This window comes from Physcomitrium patens, chromosome 21 (genome assembly GCF_059467195.1).
Source record: "Physcomitrium patens ecotype Gransden chromosome 21, ASM5946719v1, whole genome shotgun sequence".
In the NCBI taxonomy this organism is placed as follows: Eukaryota; Viridiplantae; Streptophyta; class Bryopsida; order Funariales; family Funariaceae; genus Physcomitrium; species Physcomitrium patens.
Window position 1 is genome coordinate 10,622,970 of NC_143430.1, and position 16,184 is coordinate 10,639,153.

At 34.5% G+C, this 16,184-nt stretch overlaps 1 protein-coding gene across 1 annotated transcript; it reads right to left on the reverse strand.

Moving 5' to 3' along the window:
• Positions 1-3,231: 3,231 nt before the first annotated feature.
• On the reverse strand, positions 3,232-5,342 carry LOC112273970 (B3 domain-containing protein Os06g0194400). The gene has a single exon (XM_024503084.3). It carries the CDS (start codon positions 5,191-5,193, stop codon positions 4,012-4,014), a length of 1,182 nt encoding a protein of 393 aa, XP_024358852.1. The 5' UTR covers positions 5,194-5,342; the 3' UTR covers positions 3,232-4,011.
• Between the last annotated feature and the right edge of the window lie 10,842 nt (positions 5,343-16,184).

Genomic DNA, 16,184 nt, shown 5'->3' on the forward strand with positions numbered 1-16,184 from the left:
CAAATTATCAAAAATAATAATAATATTCAAAGAAGACTAGTTATCAACGAGGATTGAAATGAAACCCGGAGATACAAAACTACATCTATATAATGATTTTGGAGTTTTTTTGTAGATTAAAGAGTGGAAATTAAAAGTAGACTAGAGAAGAGATTTTTAGGCATTAGTTTCATGTTATTTGAATCAGTATTGAGATTTTAAGGTATTTTTATAGTTAGTAATGTTCTTAGTAGAATGAAAGTTTAAGAAATAAAAATATATTTATAAATTTGAGGATTTCTTGAGTTTTGTGGTATATGCAAGGATAAAATTTTGACAATGTGTTGGTGTGGTAATTATAAATGTATATGCAAATTTTGAAATCAATCGAATGGATAGATTGAAGTATATGAGGGTTTTTGAAGATTGAGGTTTCAAAAATTGGAGTTTGAAGGTCAATGAGTGTTTCTAAGTTCTTTTGCAATTTCTCAATTGGATTGAAGTGAAATTTTTTTGTATAGATATTAGACTCAATTTCCAATGTTTGGTTAAAATTTGAAAGCAATTCAATAATTCAAGAAAGGAATATTAGAATAGGAGGCCCTTTAACAACCAATTGGATTATCTTGCATTTCTCTCAATTGGTAAGTGCGATCAATTTCATTTTTCTTATGTTTGTTTCTAGCTAAGATATTAAGAAGTATGAAAATTTTGAGTTATTATCAATAGTTTGATTATTAGTTATTGAGGTTTCAATCTGCTATAGGATTTGTTAAGAGTTTGTTTAAGATTTAGAGTTTGATTAAGATTTGTTTAGGATTTGTTTAGGATTTGATTTGGAATTTCTTTAGAATTTGAGATTCATTAGAGTTTTATTAGAATTTTATCTAGAATTTGATTAAGGTTTATTTAGGATTTTAATTAGGATTAAATCTAGAGTTTGATTAAGATTCATTAAGATTTTAGTTAGGATTAAATTAAGATTTGATAAGAATTTATTTAAGATTTTATTTTTAGTATTTTTTCAGGATTTTTTTACTATTTCTTTAAAAGTTTTTATTTTTAGTATTTTTAAAGATTATTATTATTTCTTTTAAGGTTTATTTATATATTTTTTTAAGAATTCTTATTATTTTTTATATTAATTTAGGACTTCTTTGTAATTTTTTAATAACTTCTTTTAAATTTATGTTAAATTGGTCAAAGTTTGATTAGGATTATTAAGGTTTACATAAAGTTTATTTGAGATTCTATTAGACTTGATAGGATTATTGCTGCATTTTTACTTACCTTCTTCAACTAAGTATTTGGTGCATTCTCAAGCAAGAACACACATAATATAACATTGCATCTATAATGGTGTATTAAGTTGTCATAAATCCTTATGTTTCTCCTAAGATTTATATTTTGTCCTCTAAAACTTATTCCACCCTCAAAGTTTTGTTGTTTGTTATAGTTTGAAGTTCTATATCTTTTTGGACCTTTGAAGTAGCTTCCACGTGCTTTGTTTTATTATAACACATTCATAAACTTGACTATTAATACTTTGTTTGGATTCTAACTAGAATTGATTTTTTTGAAAATCATCACCTTGGCTAGAAATAATCTAGTAAATATATCAATATTTAATATCATTTCATTGTTTTTAACAACACTTTTGAATATGTCAATTTTTTTTTAATAATTCATTTAAAATTTTGTGTATTATAATTGAGTTCTTAGAATATTTATCTATTTCCTTCAATTGTTTCAAGGATAAGTTTACATATTGTAGATAGGTTGTTATAGTAGATCCTTCTTCCATCCTGAAATCATTCCACTTATCTAATATAATCATATTTTCAGCTACAATTTTAAAGTTATTCATGATTTGTAGCTTTAACCAAAATTTCAAGGAATTATTCAAATCTTTGATTACAAGCTTTATCAATTTTTTTATCAATAGCAATAATACCTCCAATGATTTTTTATATTTGCTCTTATACTTTCATAGTTTAGCAACAATGAGGTTGTTTCCTTCTTTTTTTTAACTTGTGTGGTATTGTAACAATGATGGACCATGATGAATCAAAGACTCTTGGCAATGCCATGGCATTGGCTGCTTGTGCTGCAAGTTTGGCTACAACAAGTTTTAATTTAGCATCAAGCACTGTAGAGAGTCCCTCAACAAACTCTTATATCAAACAACTAAACTTTCTCCCTTGCCTTTGTTTTGAATACTACCAACGTTCTCACAAACGTCATTTACAAGTGTTTTTGAACACTTCTATTGTTCACACATTCTATCTTTGAGGATGACGCACCTTTAGTTCATCGCAACTCCATCAAGTCAAATTTGACTGGTGTTCAGTATTATATTAAAAAAATTGGGAACAAGCCTATCGTTAACGACATCCTAGGAGAGATGCTTCTCTGTCCCGATGATTCGAGTGACGAGATCACGAAAAAGAGAGCCTTCGGAATCTTCGAAGATATGCTGGATCAATTAGAAGGCGAGGATACAGCTACTGTTGATGATGTGGATGATATTGGAAGACATCTCAAATTGAACAACCCTGCTTAGGTCAATCTGGTTGCCGACAACCTCAGTGTCGGTGGATCATATTGATTGATTTCGACAATTCTCATCGTAGGATGTATTGGTTTGCACTCCAACATCCCATGCTAATTTATCTAGGTGGTGTTTCGTACATACTACGCAAAAACATTAGAAACGTGAGGCTCCACAGTAATTTCTATTTCTACCTTGCTGTGAATGGTATTAAGGAACCCAGGCAACAAGCGGAGAACCAGCATTGCCGATGGCGTTGAAAACTTGTTTATTTTACAAACTTACAGCAATATCTGATAATGTTCTATTCCACCGATTTTGAGAACAAGAGTGGAGCGCACAACAAGCTTCTCACCACCATGAAGTTTATAGGAAAAGATTGCTCAAAGTTTTAGAGCCTACACCATCGCAGAAAATATAAGTTCCTGAAAGTAAAAACTACAACTCAACTAAATTTGACGACACCTAAGGTTTGTTCACCAACTTCAACAACGAAGGCAAAATTAAATCGGGCAATCCTGTGACTTGCTGCATCATGATGACATCTCCTTAGAGAAACTCATAGAATGAGCCAGCTGTTCTTAGCAGTAGTACTTGCAATCGTTCAAATGCATTGAACTCCACCCAGGAAGTCAGAGGATTAAATAGCAGTTGAAAATCGCACTTGTATCGTTCGAGATGCAAACAACCCCAAGCAGACATTTTCTAATGCAAAGTTTAGCAATGTATTAACAATGAATTAACAATGTGTGTATGTGTACCTACTTCTGCGAATATTTGACCATTGGAATTCGAGACTAAAAAAGTCCAACTACAAAGTCATTGTCTTCATTCCAACAGCAAAGGATCTAACTAAAACATTCTCCCATCCGAAGACACGGCTCACTTTGCCGGGAAGGCATAACACATTATGCACTACATAATTGAAGAGCTAATAAAACAAAATCGTAAAATCCTCAACGGAAGTGCGTAAATTCCATGCAATGAAAAGCCTTCCAAAAAAAATTCGAAGGTTATTCCAAGCTTTTGATAGCGGGAAAAAGCTGAATACGTACCTAGCGTCACTTGGTGGCGTGAGAGCATCTTCCTGCTCTTTTCAAACCAATGAAGGTGAAGCTCGAAATCCCTGGATCACATGCAAGTCATTCTACCGTAATTTTCCAACAGTCGATCTTCTTTTGTTTAAGTTGAATGGTAATGGATCTGCACTATCAAGAACTGTACATCATATCTCTTTCACTTGATCTGTCGTTTAAATCCCCCGCTGTACATGAATCGATTCTGTCTACTCTCAAATTCCCAGATTTCAATTCTTCAAAAATTGTAGAGATTGAGAATGAAGCAATGCTGCTTGAGGGATAATTACGATGACTACCGGCACAAATGCCCGAGCAAAAGTTTTGTGCCACAGACAATATCTTCGTGACTAGTTCATCTGAAGTGTTGCCTTCTCACTGTCAATACAACACACTTCATGTCGCCTACGAAGTACCTAAGGATCTTCTCGAAGAGTTTCTGGTCACTCTGCCGGATGATAGACCTAAACCTGCTTGATTCGTCTTGGTCACAGCAGCGGATTCCCCTGAACCTTTTTCGTCGACTTCATTTTGTACACTTTCCTGGTCAATTGGGTTGTCAGCTTGATTTCCTTTCAGATGATTGGACTTTGTTCCTTTGTAATGTTTCCTTGGTGGAGTGAGACATTTGCCAACATCGTCCTCATGTTCGACACGCTTGCGGCTGGAAGCCCTAGAAGCGACTACCACGTAAGAATCATCATGATTCACAGACCTCTTTGGAGACTGATATTCATCGTCCTCTTCGTCCGTAACTTCCAGCTTCTTTGAAGCAGATTTGTTCGACTTTCTGGCTTCGAAAAATCCTGGTTTCTTCTTGGTTACTGCTTTGCTGGCTTTCTTCTCAGTCATTGCCTTCTTGCTTTCAGCTTTCACTGCCGATCTCTTCTCTTCTACATCTTCTGCCCTATCCTCTTGCTCACTACACCTGAAAAAATAGATTTTAAATCGAAGTGGACGAACAAGCTCAAAAATGCAGCAATCTCCGTCCACCAAATCGTGGTCGAGAGAAAAGCCACGCCAACCGCCGCTCAGACCTGTTTTACGAGCAAGATATAAACACTCCCATTCCTTTCCATCCTCATCTTCCAGTGTAAACCTCTCATCTTCATACGGCATATGTTTCTTGCAAAAATGATGCGGCAGTCCTAGCCAGAAACAACTAGAAACGTGGGAATGTAACATAGCCTTTACAAATCCAGGATTCTTGATGGCTTTGAACGCCTCCTCCGCCATCTCAATGGTGGCCAAGCGCACAGTATCAGACAGATACCGTCGTGGCAAACCCTGCCTCTCCCCTCCTGTCCCCGACCGTGCACGAAATCCAGGTAAGAGGTCCAGCTGGTCACGATAACTCACCGCGGGCTTAGCCGCAACTCGCGACGATCGCCGCGATTCCAATCCCGCTACATCTTGCACCAGCATCTTCCGTTTCACAGGCTTCTTTGCCGAATCCTTCTTCAATTTTTTCAACTCATTCGACAAGTCCACCAAGCCGAGCTCCTGCATTATTCTCTTGTTCTCCATCACTCGCTGCTTCCGCTCTTCCTCATAGGACAGGGCGGGCGCCTTCTTGTCAACCGCCATTTCGCTCCTACAAGCTCCAACCACCCGCCCTGCAACAAAGCTCACACTACAATTCTGTATCCAAGCCCATCCCTACACCTAACTTTCAAAGCACAAGGGAACTATTCGATTACATATCCAACATTGTTCCCAGCTGCAGCGTTGGCGCCCAATTCAAAAACATTCTAATGGTGGTCGAAGCTCTCAGAGGGCTCATCCTGCGGCTCAGTTTGGATGATGATGTTTTTGGATCTCGAGTCATTTGGATGATATTATTTTTGAATGTGGATGCCAATGAATAAGTTTTAGTGTCAAATTCATGTCAGTGTACGCCTCCAGTTTTTAACAGCCAACAATTTTCTGCTCTTCATTTCAGTCACTACATCTGCCACAAAGTTGACATTCATTTCACGACTGTTTTCTAGTTAACATTTTTAAATCTGTTAAATGAATGGTTGGAAGATTGGGTAAAAACACATTAAATTCAGATTCGTGTAATGGGTTTTCAGTGGACATTATAACTAATCATAAAAAAAAGTAAATGAATAATTTATGGCACTTCTATATTTTTATATTTAAAAAATACCAGATTTATGAAGGATTTAGACTTGCTTTTAAATTTTTAATGACATGAAGTCCATTAAAATCACAAAGTATGGTAAATCGCTTTCTTACGAATTATATCAGAATTATTACTGAAGTTTTAAAAGCCCGAGCCAATATAAAAAGGAATTTTTAAGAATAAATTGTACGCCAATCTTTTTTTTTTTAGTAAGCATAAAATCTGAATAATTTCTATTCACATATTGCAATGTGGTAATAACGTATCTACCTAAGTATCTTACATTCCATAGTTTTTACAGCTGCATTTTTAAGTTGATAACTACATTTTATAATATGTTTATTTTTTTATAAAAAACATATGCAGCTTATTTTTTTATAAAAAATAAACTGCATATGTTCAAATAGCTGGTTTGCATTTACTTGTGAGTTAATGTAAGCAAGTACAAACTAATAGATAGACAAATATCTCTATCAAATCACACTAGAATAAAATCATTCATCAATGGAAAAAGTAAAACAATTTTTTATTTTTTATTTTTATTTTTACAAAATCAGTTACTATTAAGATTCACTTCATTACCACATTATGTACTACTATTATCTAAAAAAGAAAAAATAAAAAAACCAATAATATTAAATTTAGACAACTTTCAGTATTAATTAAATTAAAAAAATCGTAAAGGTCATGTATAATTTTCTAAAATAACATGTAGGTTGTTTTATTTTGACCTTCAAAACAAAACTATATGAATAAGTAGATACTAATACACTCACTATCATCAAACGCCCTTGCTTTACTTTAGAAACAATATGTAAAGCAATTTCTTCAAGTATAAACGCCGGGCGAAGTTGCGGATCGGTGAAGGGCACAGGCCACGCATGCCAGAGTCGGAGAGGGCGCCGACCCCTGCTGGAAAAGTCATGTCCAATCCAACAAGCTGAATCCTTGAAGGCCCGTTACACCGTTCACCCGATTGTCGTGGCCAAGCACCGCAGTCCGGCTCACCAAATCCCCCGCCTCGCACAATCCATGCGTACCCCGGCTGCCTCTGACGCACCACGGTAACCACAGTAGCGCCCGCTTCATCGTCCACTCACAGCGGCGTTGCCGGATGCCAGGTGACGACGTACACCTATCGACTTTCGGTTCCAGGTGCAGTGTCCTTGCGGTACCAACCGAAGCTGTTGAGTGTGATCACGAGTTACTCTGCGTCATGATTCGCTTTCGCGTAAAACCGGCAGGTTACGAGCATCCGGCGCCGGTTTCTTGAGCGTTGGGTGAGCCCCGGGGTACTAGGCGAGCAGTGAACTGGGCACTCCTCGTCCGCGAGAGAATTGTGACCGTTGTCGCCCGTCACCGAGTTCCCGACATGATGCTGTTGGTGCGAGGACGGCGGCTAGGCCACGGTTCACCGCAGCCCGATAGTGGAAGCTTCGAGGCACAACCAGCATCGAGCATCGCCCGTTCCGTCTGCATGTCTCCGCCAAGTTGGCCCCATGTCGAAGCGATGAGCTCGCGGCGAGCGCTGGTGCAGCAGCAGCTTTTGATGACCTCACCACGCTGATCACCAGCATCAAATGCGAGAATCGGCAGTGCGTCGTGCGGGCGAGGTGCAACGCAACGCAACGTCGGCGGTTGCGGCAGGGTCATCCAATGAGTAGTCAAGTCAGGTGATGAGGCAGGTGGAGGGAGATTGTGAAGGCCATTGCTGGTCAATTCCGGACAGGGACATTAGTGTGACCAACAGATGCAGATGGAAATCCGAGTGCTGTGAGCAGGCGAGTGGGAGGGAAGTTGGGTGTGTACTAAGTCAAGTGGGCTCTGGGGAGACGCATGACTGAGTCCCATCCAGTGAAGGGGCCACGACTGGTCGAGGAAGATGAATGAACACACCTGATGGAGCACAGAACCAGACGCATTCCCTGATCAGTCCAGTCCAATCCAACCCAACTCAACCCAACCCCGAGAGAACTCCCTCCCTTTCTCAATCCCTCGTGCTCTCCTTCGGATCTGAACTGCGGCGGAAGCAAACCAAACCAGGCAGTGCCAACTAACTGCGCACACGGCCAACGCTCTTTTCCTCAAACACACCACGTCCTCCTCCTCTTGCATCACTCCCTCCTGTTGGTGTGTGATGTTCGGCGCTGAGTGTCCGGATCATTCATTGTCCTCAGTTGTCCCTTGGTTAATTAGTGCAACCAAATCAACACCACCACAAACTAACTAAGCAGCCTTTTATTTATTAACTTATTTATTTATTTTGTATTATACATAAGGATAACTATGAAATGGTACATGAAGTCATACATGTGAGTGCGATTCCTGAAGGTTGGTATATATGAAGCTGTAGTTAAAAGGTAAAGAAGGAAGAGCGTCTCTTCCTATGAATAATATTTCAAATTGGACAAATTATTTTGATCTAGAATGCTACAAAATAGAGTTATTTTATTTATGTTCCTTTTATCAAATATTTTGTCACGCGTCAATGAGCATTGAAAAACTTTTTAAAGCCACGTTTAGTTTTTGGTCAAAAACATTAATCCAGAAAAATTCTTAATAATACAAAATATTTATTGATAATTTATAAAACATTGTAAAAACCAAGTACAAACATATTTATAAGATAATAAAGTAGAAGAATGGCTAGTGCCAAGTCAAAGAAACCAAAGATTATTGATTATAAAAATTAAAAAAAAAATTAAAAAAGACAAAACCAAGAATGATTTAACCTTGTCTCTAAATATACTAACTAATAAGAAGGTCATGCAAAAAGCTCTCTAAGCCCTACGAAGCCCAATAAGGGCTTGGGCTTCACGCTTCAATGCTTCAGATGATTGATGAATACCCACTTGTCAATACCAATGAGGTAGATGCATTCGTCGGCAACAAGGCTTGAGCTAGAACAATGCTACCTTTATATCGCCTTCATTGAATCAGCAGGAACTTCAAACTATTCTTTCTCTGTAGCCAATGCTCTATCGAGACTGAATTAAGGATTCGATGTACTACAAAAATCTTCACGATCTTGATGGGAATTGTGAGCTCTCAATGGATAATGACAACTCCGATGATATCGAATCACATTATTGTTGACTATTCACCAATAACAGCAATCTTCCTTGCAGGGGACTCTCAAGGCACAACTCAGGTTGAGCAGCCGAATCATACCCTGCGGGAACAATTATTCACCCGACTTCAAGGAAACCAAGAGCCAATTGCAGCACAGATAAGTGCTCCTTCTTGCATACACCCTCCACATCGCTCAGAGTAGCCGCCGCAAGTCAACCCCACTGTGCACAACGGCAACCACCTAAATCGAGATTCCTCGTCCAGTCGCACAATTCAAGACTGGAATACGTGGCACTTTGCTGACACGTGTATATCGCCAGTAGCAAGTACGCCAAAAATATTGCTATATGGCATTTTAGTAACAATAGCACCCACACAAATTTGGAAACAGTAACCAACCAGGGATCGTGGCAAAATAACAAAGATGCGATTGGCGGAAAGTCAGAATTCAGGGGGAAAAAATAGTGTCACAGATTACAACCCTTCGATATCACTTCTCCACTGCAGCCTGATCAATAAATGGAGGAAAAAACAAATTGCATAGCTGCACTTTACAAATGCAAAAAAACGAGGAAGACTAGAACATGTCGTCGATGTCGACCGCAACAAGGCCACCGCTACACAAGCAATGACAATGCACTACCAAGCCACAGCTAGAAACCGTCTCCAATACACAGCCCGGAAGATACAGAACTTCCAAAAGCCAAGAAAAAACCAGGCGCATTGGTTCGCAGCCGCTCACGAAGGTCATGCGACTTACTTGCTGCACAGCAGCGAGCAGATGGTTGCACAGATGGTAACGCCATTGTTTGCTGCACCATAGCGTATACTCATACACAAAAAAACAAAAAAAAACTCAATGAAAACGAGAAGAGAATCAGGAAGTGCTGCAGCATTCACACGGAACAAAAAGGAAGAGGGGAAAGGGAACTCCGAAGTGCTCGGAGCTCGGGGAAGTGTGATGAGGATAAAAACGAAAACAAGAGAGATGGGATCCTGGGCGGCCCCGACCCCTATCGGCGGCAGGGAGGCTGCTGGAATTCAGGGGCAACCTCCCGCCCTCCAATCCATCCTTCCCTTCTTGTTTCTGATTTATCTTTCTTTCTCTACTTTTCTTTCTATTTTTACTTTTCTTTCCCTACTCTCTCCTACTAGTTGTCTATCTTCCTTTTCGCTATTTTTTCCTTCTCCTTCTTCTTCATCCTTTTCTTTTCCTCTTCTCTCCTTCTATTTCTTTTTTCTATTATCTTCTAATGTTTTGAATTGACTACTTCAAGTTTACATTCTGCTCCTAATCCAATTGATTTTTAATAGAATAAAACTATATTGGTTCAATTAAGGAGCAACTACTTATTTTAAAATTCTTTCTCAAAGAAATCCTATCAAGGACTTAGTTCTATATTAAAACCATATTTTTACTATTTGTCTCAAATTTCCTACACTAATTCATTGGATTGGTGATTTTAAGCATCCTAAGTATAATTGTTTTTACTAATAATATAAGTGAGTCCAATAGATTTAGGATTTAAGAAATCAAAACATGATTTCCATTTATGTCTTGAGAGCCTCTTATATGATAAGGGACTTGGATATCAATGAGTTATTCCAAGGCTCATATAGATGCAATACTGTTGTAAATGCCACTTTTCTTGCAAACAATTAGATGTACAATATCATTGCATATTTAACTATTGGACATATTCCATTCACATATACAAAATTATATAGACTCAATTTTAGATATTGAATACTACTATATATATATATATATATATATATATTGACAATAATCTATATAAACTCAAGATAGATTGTATTACTTGATTATACATCCCAACAACACAACAATATGAGTTAATGTAAGCATCACATAATGGTTCCATAGAAAGACACTAAATAGTAGATACCACCATTAAGAAACTTCTTATTGCATAATATTAGTCATCTATGTTGTATAAGGACGTCTTTATGTGTATTTTTTTATATCGTTTGTGTCAAATTATCAAACTCGGATTTATATAAATAGAGCAAGTCCTATTATAACTCATATTACTACTTGCTCCATTTATACATTAGAGGCTGGATTTTATTGGATCTATTAAATTTTTTATATAATAAAAAAATAAATATATACTCATGGAAATTGATTATATCACCAAATTGTTCAAAGCATGTACATTGAAAACTAATATCACCTAAATCATTGCCAATTTTTTTTATAAAAGTGTTATTATCTAGTTTGGATGTTGAATTGAAATAATCTTGGATCAAGGCATGTAATTTGTAAACAAGAAAATCAAACAACTTATAGATACATTCATCATCAAACATCACATATCTATGATCTATTGCTCTTAAGGCAATGGCTTGCCAAAATCCACCAACAAAACCATTATAAATATGCTATAATGCTTCATATACAAAAATAAGACTGACTAGAATAATATTTATTGTTTGCCCTTTAGACCTATTGTGAGGCTTATAAAATTTCAATGGAATGCATTCCATTTGAATTTGTGTTTGATATTCAACTCTTACTTTTTATAAAATACATTATACCTATATTTAATAAACTTATAACTTTGCAAGTCTTGGCTATCAAAGTACTTGTAGCTTGTGTAGAAGATTTCAAATAAATAGGCAAATTATACCACAATGCCATGACCAAAATTAAGCTTAGTTAAAAAAAATTGTTTGTATCTTATAAAAAGAAATACAAACCTTAATAATTTAAGAGAAGAGACTTGATTATTTGATACTTCTAAAATCCAAAAATTTAAATTACAAAATTTAATCCATTATGGCATGGATTATATAGAATTTAGCTTGTATTACTTAATAATATAGTTTTATTAATCAATCAAGACAACTATTGTCTTCATGCTACTATCATAAGACAAATAAGTTTTGTTAAAATAAGCTTATGAACTAGATCCTTACTTGTATGTAGGCTATTTCTTTGAAAGATGTTAGTCAAATCCTCAAGAACAATAATAACCTAGAATCATCATAAAATCACGATTTTAAGTTGTACCTAACATATTTCCTTGAGATTGTAGTGGCTTACATCACTACTTCATAATTTAAACACAATATAATTACAAAGCAATCCATCTTGTTGACAATGAAAATGATGGCCAACAAGATGGCATTTGGAAATCTTTATATCAATGTGGTTCCTCATACAAACACCTCATAATAATAATTTATCATCTCACAATACACTTGTCTTGAAATCTTGTACCCACAAATTCTTATCTTTATATCTTCTTGTTATAGTCTTCATTTCTAATATTTTTTTCTCTCTTTGCAGCAACACCTTGTTCTTATATGCAATTCTCTATGGCACCCAAGATCCAAGCATGGATTGACATATAAGACAATGAATGAATTGACAATATAGAATTTCAAAGTTATTACCACCAACTCTCAACTACTATAAATAAGAATTGGTTCTTGTAGTTTGTTCAAAGTATGGTACAATGCAAATCATTAGACAACTAGTACTTGGGCATAATCAAAGGCAAGGAGATTGTGTAGAACATAAATTAGCTTAAGGTAATATTTGGATTTGATTTCTTTAAGGTCACCAACTATGGACTCAAGTGTGAGTAGCTATACCTCAATTACAACAACATTATCAGCAACAAAATTTATGTAGTCAGTAGATATAATATACATACTGTAAAGATCATGTGCAAAATCAAGGAATATATCTCCATTTGTAGTGTATTATCATCAACATTATTTTGGATATTATTGTAGACATGTATCTCTTAACAAAAGATGGAAAAATAATAGACGAGGGCATAATTATTAACAATGCCTTTACATGAAAATTGAATTATTTCCACAAAGATCAATATTCTTATACTATTATCAACCTTATAGTTTTAGTGTATATAACCAAGTATTGAAAATATGTTGCTTAGTTTGGATAAACACCACCTTGAAGATCAATCAAAAATATTTAAAGAAAGGCAAAAGGAAGACACCAAAAATAAACATCCATAAAAGTGACATGACAAGGAACTTGGGGACAAAAAATTCCATATTAATATTGATATCTTTACTATTATAATGGACTCACAACACCACAACTTAAAAGAAGAAACTTAGAAAGTGGCAAGTCAAGACATCAAATTATAATACAAAATCTTAGGTCACACATTAAACAAGTTGGTAGGAATAACCAATGAAGCAACTATGAGGTTATAACTCCATAAAGAGCATGTCAAGATAAAATTCATGAATATTATAAGTTCAACCTGATTTTATAACTCCATATGAAGTAATTGAATTAAGACATAGTACATCTATGCAATTCCTTATTGATATCTACAAGCAATACTCTATTGGAATTAGAAAGTTTATGGTTATAGCTGAAGAAAAAAGATTGTATGATTTACCAATCATAGTATAAACTCATAGCATTGAGATATAATCATACTTCTATGGAAGACGACTTATAAGAACTATGGGATGAAATTCATGCAACTTGATAGAAATAATATTTTTTTGAGGTATTAAAAAATTTCATCTATTCTCAAATCAAAGAATAAAAAATTTATAATATTGTGCTTCAAGTAGCTCAAGCGACATTAACATCTACATTCAAATTTATAACATTGCGCTTTAAGTAGCTCAAGCGACAAAAAAAAAAATACATTACAAATATCTTAAAGATAAGATGTGAGGTATATTGAAAGGTGAAATATTATCTATCTAAAGTATCCATATTTGACTGCAAGGATGTTACTCATCTAAAGAGCCGGTATTTGTCATATACATACCACTGAAGAAGGATATAAGAGATTCTAGAAGGTTCTAAGAAGTTTTCAAAGAAAGATATTAGGCTTGTTTTGTTTCTAAGTTTTATAAAAACTTCTCAAGAAGCTTCCTAAGACCTAGTATATATAAGAGTTGAGGCTGAGGAGAACCTTAGTCTCGACAATTTATTCCTTATGGTCTATTTAGGACCTTCTTGCCTTGTAGCCAATTATTATTCTAATGTCGAGCTAACTCCATTTCTTGGTCTTGAATCTTTATCTTGTATATGGTCCCTAATAGTTTGTCAAGTCTATCATAAAATAATATTAGAAGTTTAGTGTTTCTTGATAGGAAGTCGATTATTGCTCTTCTTAGAAGTACTATAGTATTTTAGAGGTTGCAGATTATCCTCTCCAAGACTAATATCGTTCTTTTCTTAATATTTTTTTGATTTTTTGGTTTTTCTTTTCTTTTCTTTATACCATAGATCAGTTTATTTATTTATTTATTTATTTATTTTTTTCCTTTAAATACATGTATTTCTTTAAATTTTTATAGCAAAAGGTACTAAAGTCAATATGACAAACTCCAAAGAGATCAAGTTAGATTCTATTATTAATGCTCTTAAAGCATTGAAGATCAGGATAGAGACTTTATTGAAGCAAAATGAAGAACTATATATGACCATACATAATAGTTAAGGGACTAGAGTACATCAACCATTACATCAAATTGTAATAGAGGTTCCAAATTCTCAAATGACTATATTTGCTTCAACAAATATAGGAAGTGCATCCACTCAAGGCAATGATCTGACAACAATAACAAGAAAAGAATAAAGGATCAGCCTTTCAAAAAAGTTCAATAATACTCACTCAAAATTTTGTAGCTTTGTAAATCAAGTACGAATAATTACCTTACTTCAACCTCAACAATATTCCATTAAAGTATCTTATATTAGTTTGGTTAGAACCTTGCTCTCATGTCAAGCTTTATATTCATTCACTCCATTATTTGAAAAGAATTCTTCTACATTGCATAATTTTGAAGTATTTGTGGAAGCATTTGGTGAACATGATAAGATTCATTCTTCAACAACTAAAATTCAAAGCCTTTGATAAAGAATGCATTCTGCATCAATATATGCCTCAAATTTTTAATAATTAGCTTGTAATATAAATTAGGAAGAAGATGTGTTGATGAGCCAATTTCATTGGAAATTAAGAGACAATGTCAAGGAGTAATTGTTATCTATGCCAAATCCTCAAATATTCAATGAAGCCATTAGTCAAGCTATGAAATCTTAATAAAATATTAAAATAGAAACCTTAATTAAACCTTAATCAAATCCTAATCAAATCCTAAATAAATCCTAGTCAAATCCTTAAAAAATCCTAATAAAATCTTAATCAAACTTAATCAAATCTTAAACAAATCTTAATCAAATCCTAAACAAACCTTAATCAAACCTTAGTTAAATCCTAAAGAAATCCTAAAAAAATTCTAATCAAATCTTCAATAAATCTTAGTCAAATTCTAGACAAATCCTAGTCAAATCTTAATCAAATCCTAAATAAATCCTAGTCAAATTCTAAACAAATTCTAACAAATTCTAATCAAATCCTAATAAAACTCTACTCAAATTCTAAAAAATCCTAACCAAATCCTAAACAAATCTTAATCAAATCCTAATCAAATCCTAAAAAAAACTTAAATAAGTCCTAATCAAACTCTAGTCAAACCCTAACAAATTCTAATCAAATCCTAAATAAACCTTAATCAAATCCTAGTCAAATCCTAAAAAAATCCTAACCAAACCTCAATCAAATCCTAAACAAAATCTAACCAAATCCTAGTCAAATCCTAAACAAATCCTAATCAAATCCTAATCAAATCCTAAACAAAATCTAATCAAATCCTAGTCAAATCCTAAATAAATCCTAATAAAATCTTAATCAAATCCTAAACAAAATCTAACCAAATCCTAGTCAATTCTTGACTGAATTCTATCCAAATCCTAAAAAAATCTAAACAACTCTTAACCGAACCATAATCAAATCCTAAACATACCCTAACCAAATTCTAATAATCCCAAGTAATTCCTACAATAGATTTAAACCTCAATAACTAATGAATGAACCATTGATTTTAAGTCAAATTTTGCACACCTCTTTATAATTAAATTGATAATAAGCACAAATGTTTTGAAGAAGATCAAATTCACCAAAAAAAAGATCAATCCTAATATTTGTAAGGATGTTGGCGAGCCTCTTTCTCCAATCAAAATGTTAAATTTTCAGTATCAATATCTCCTTATTGAGCCATTTAATTGATCTCAAATTTCTCACATACAAAGAAAAACAAGTCTACTATCTACATACATAATTTTCACTTTAATCCAAGTGATAGATTGTAAGAAATTTTAAAAACCTTCATTAGACCTAAAACTCTACTTTTCGAGACTCCAACCTATTTAAACCTCAATAACCCTCGATCCAACCTTTCAATCTAGCTCACACTCTTAATTTCTTCCTAAAGATGCCTATATCATTTATTTTTCCAATCTACTTTGTTTTGCCTTATTTATGGCCCTACAAAGTAAGTAGAA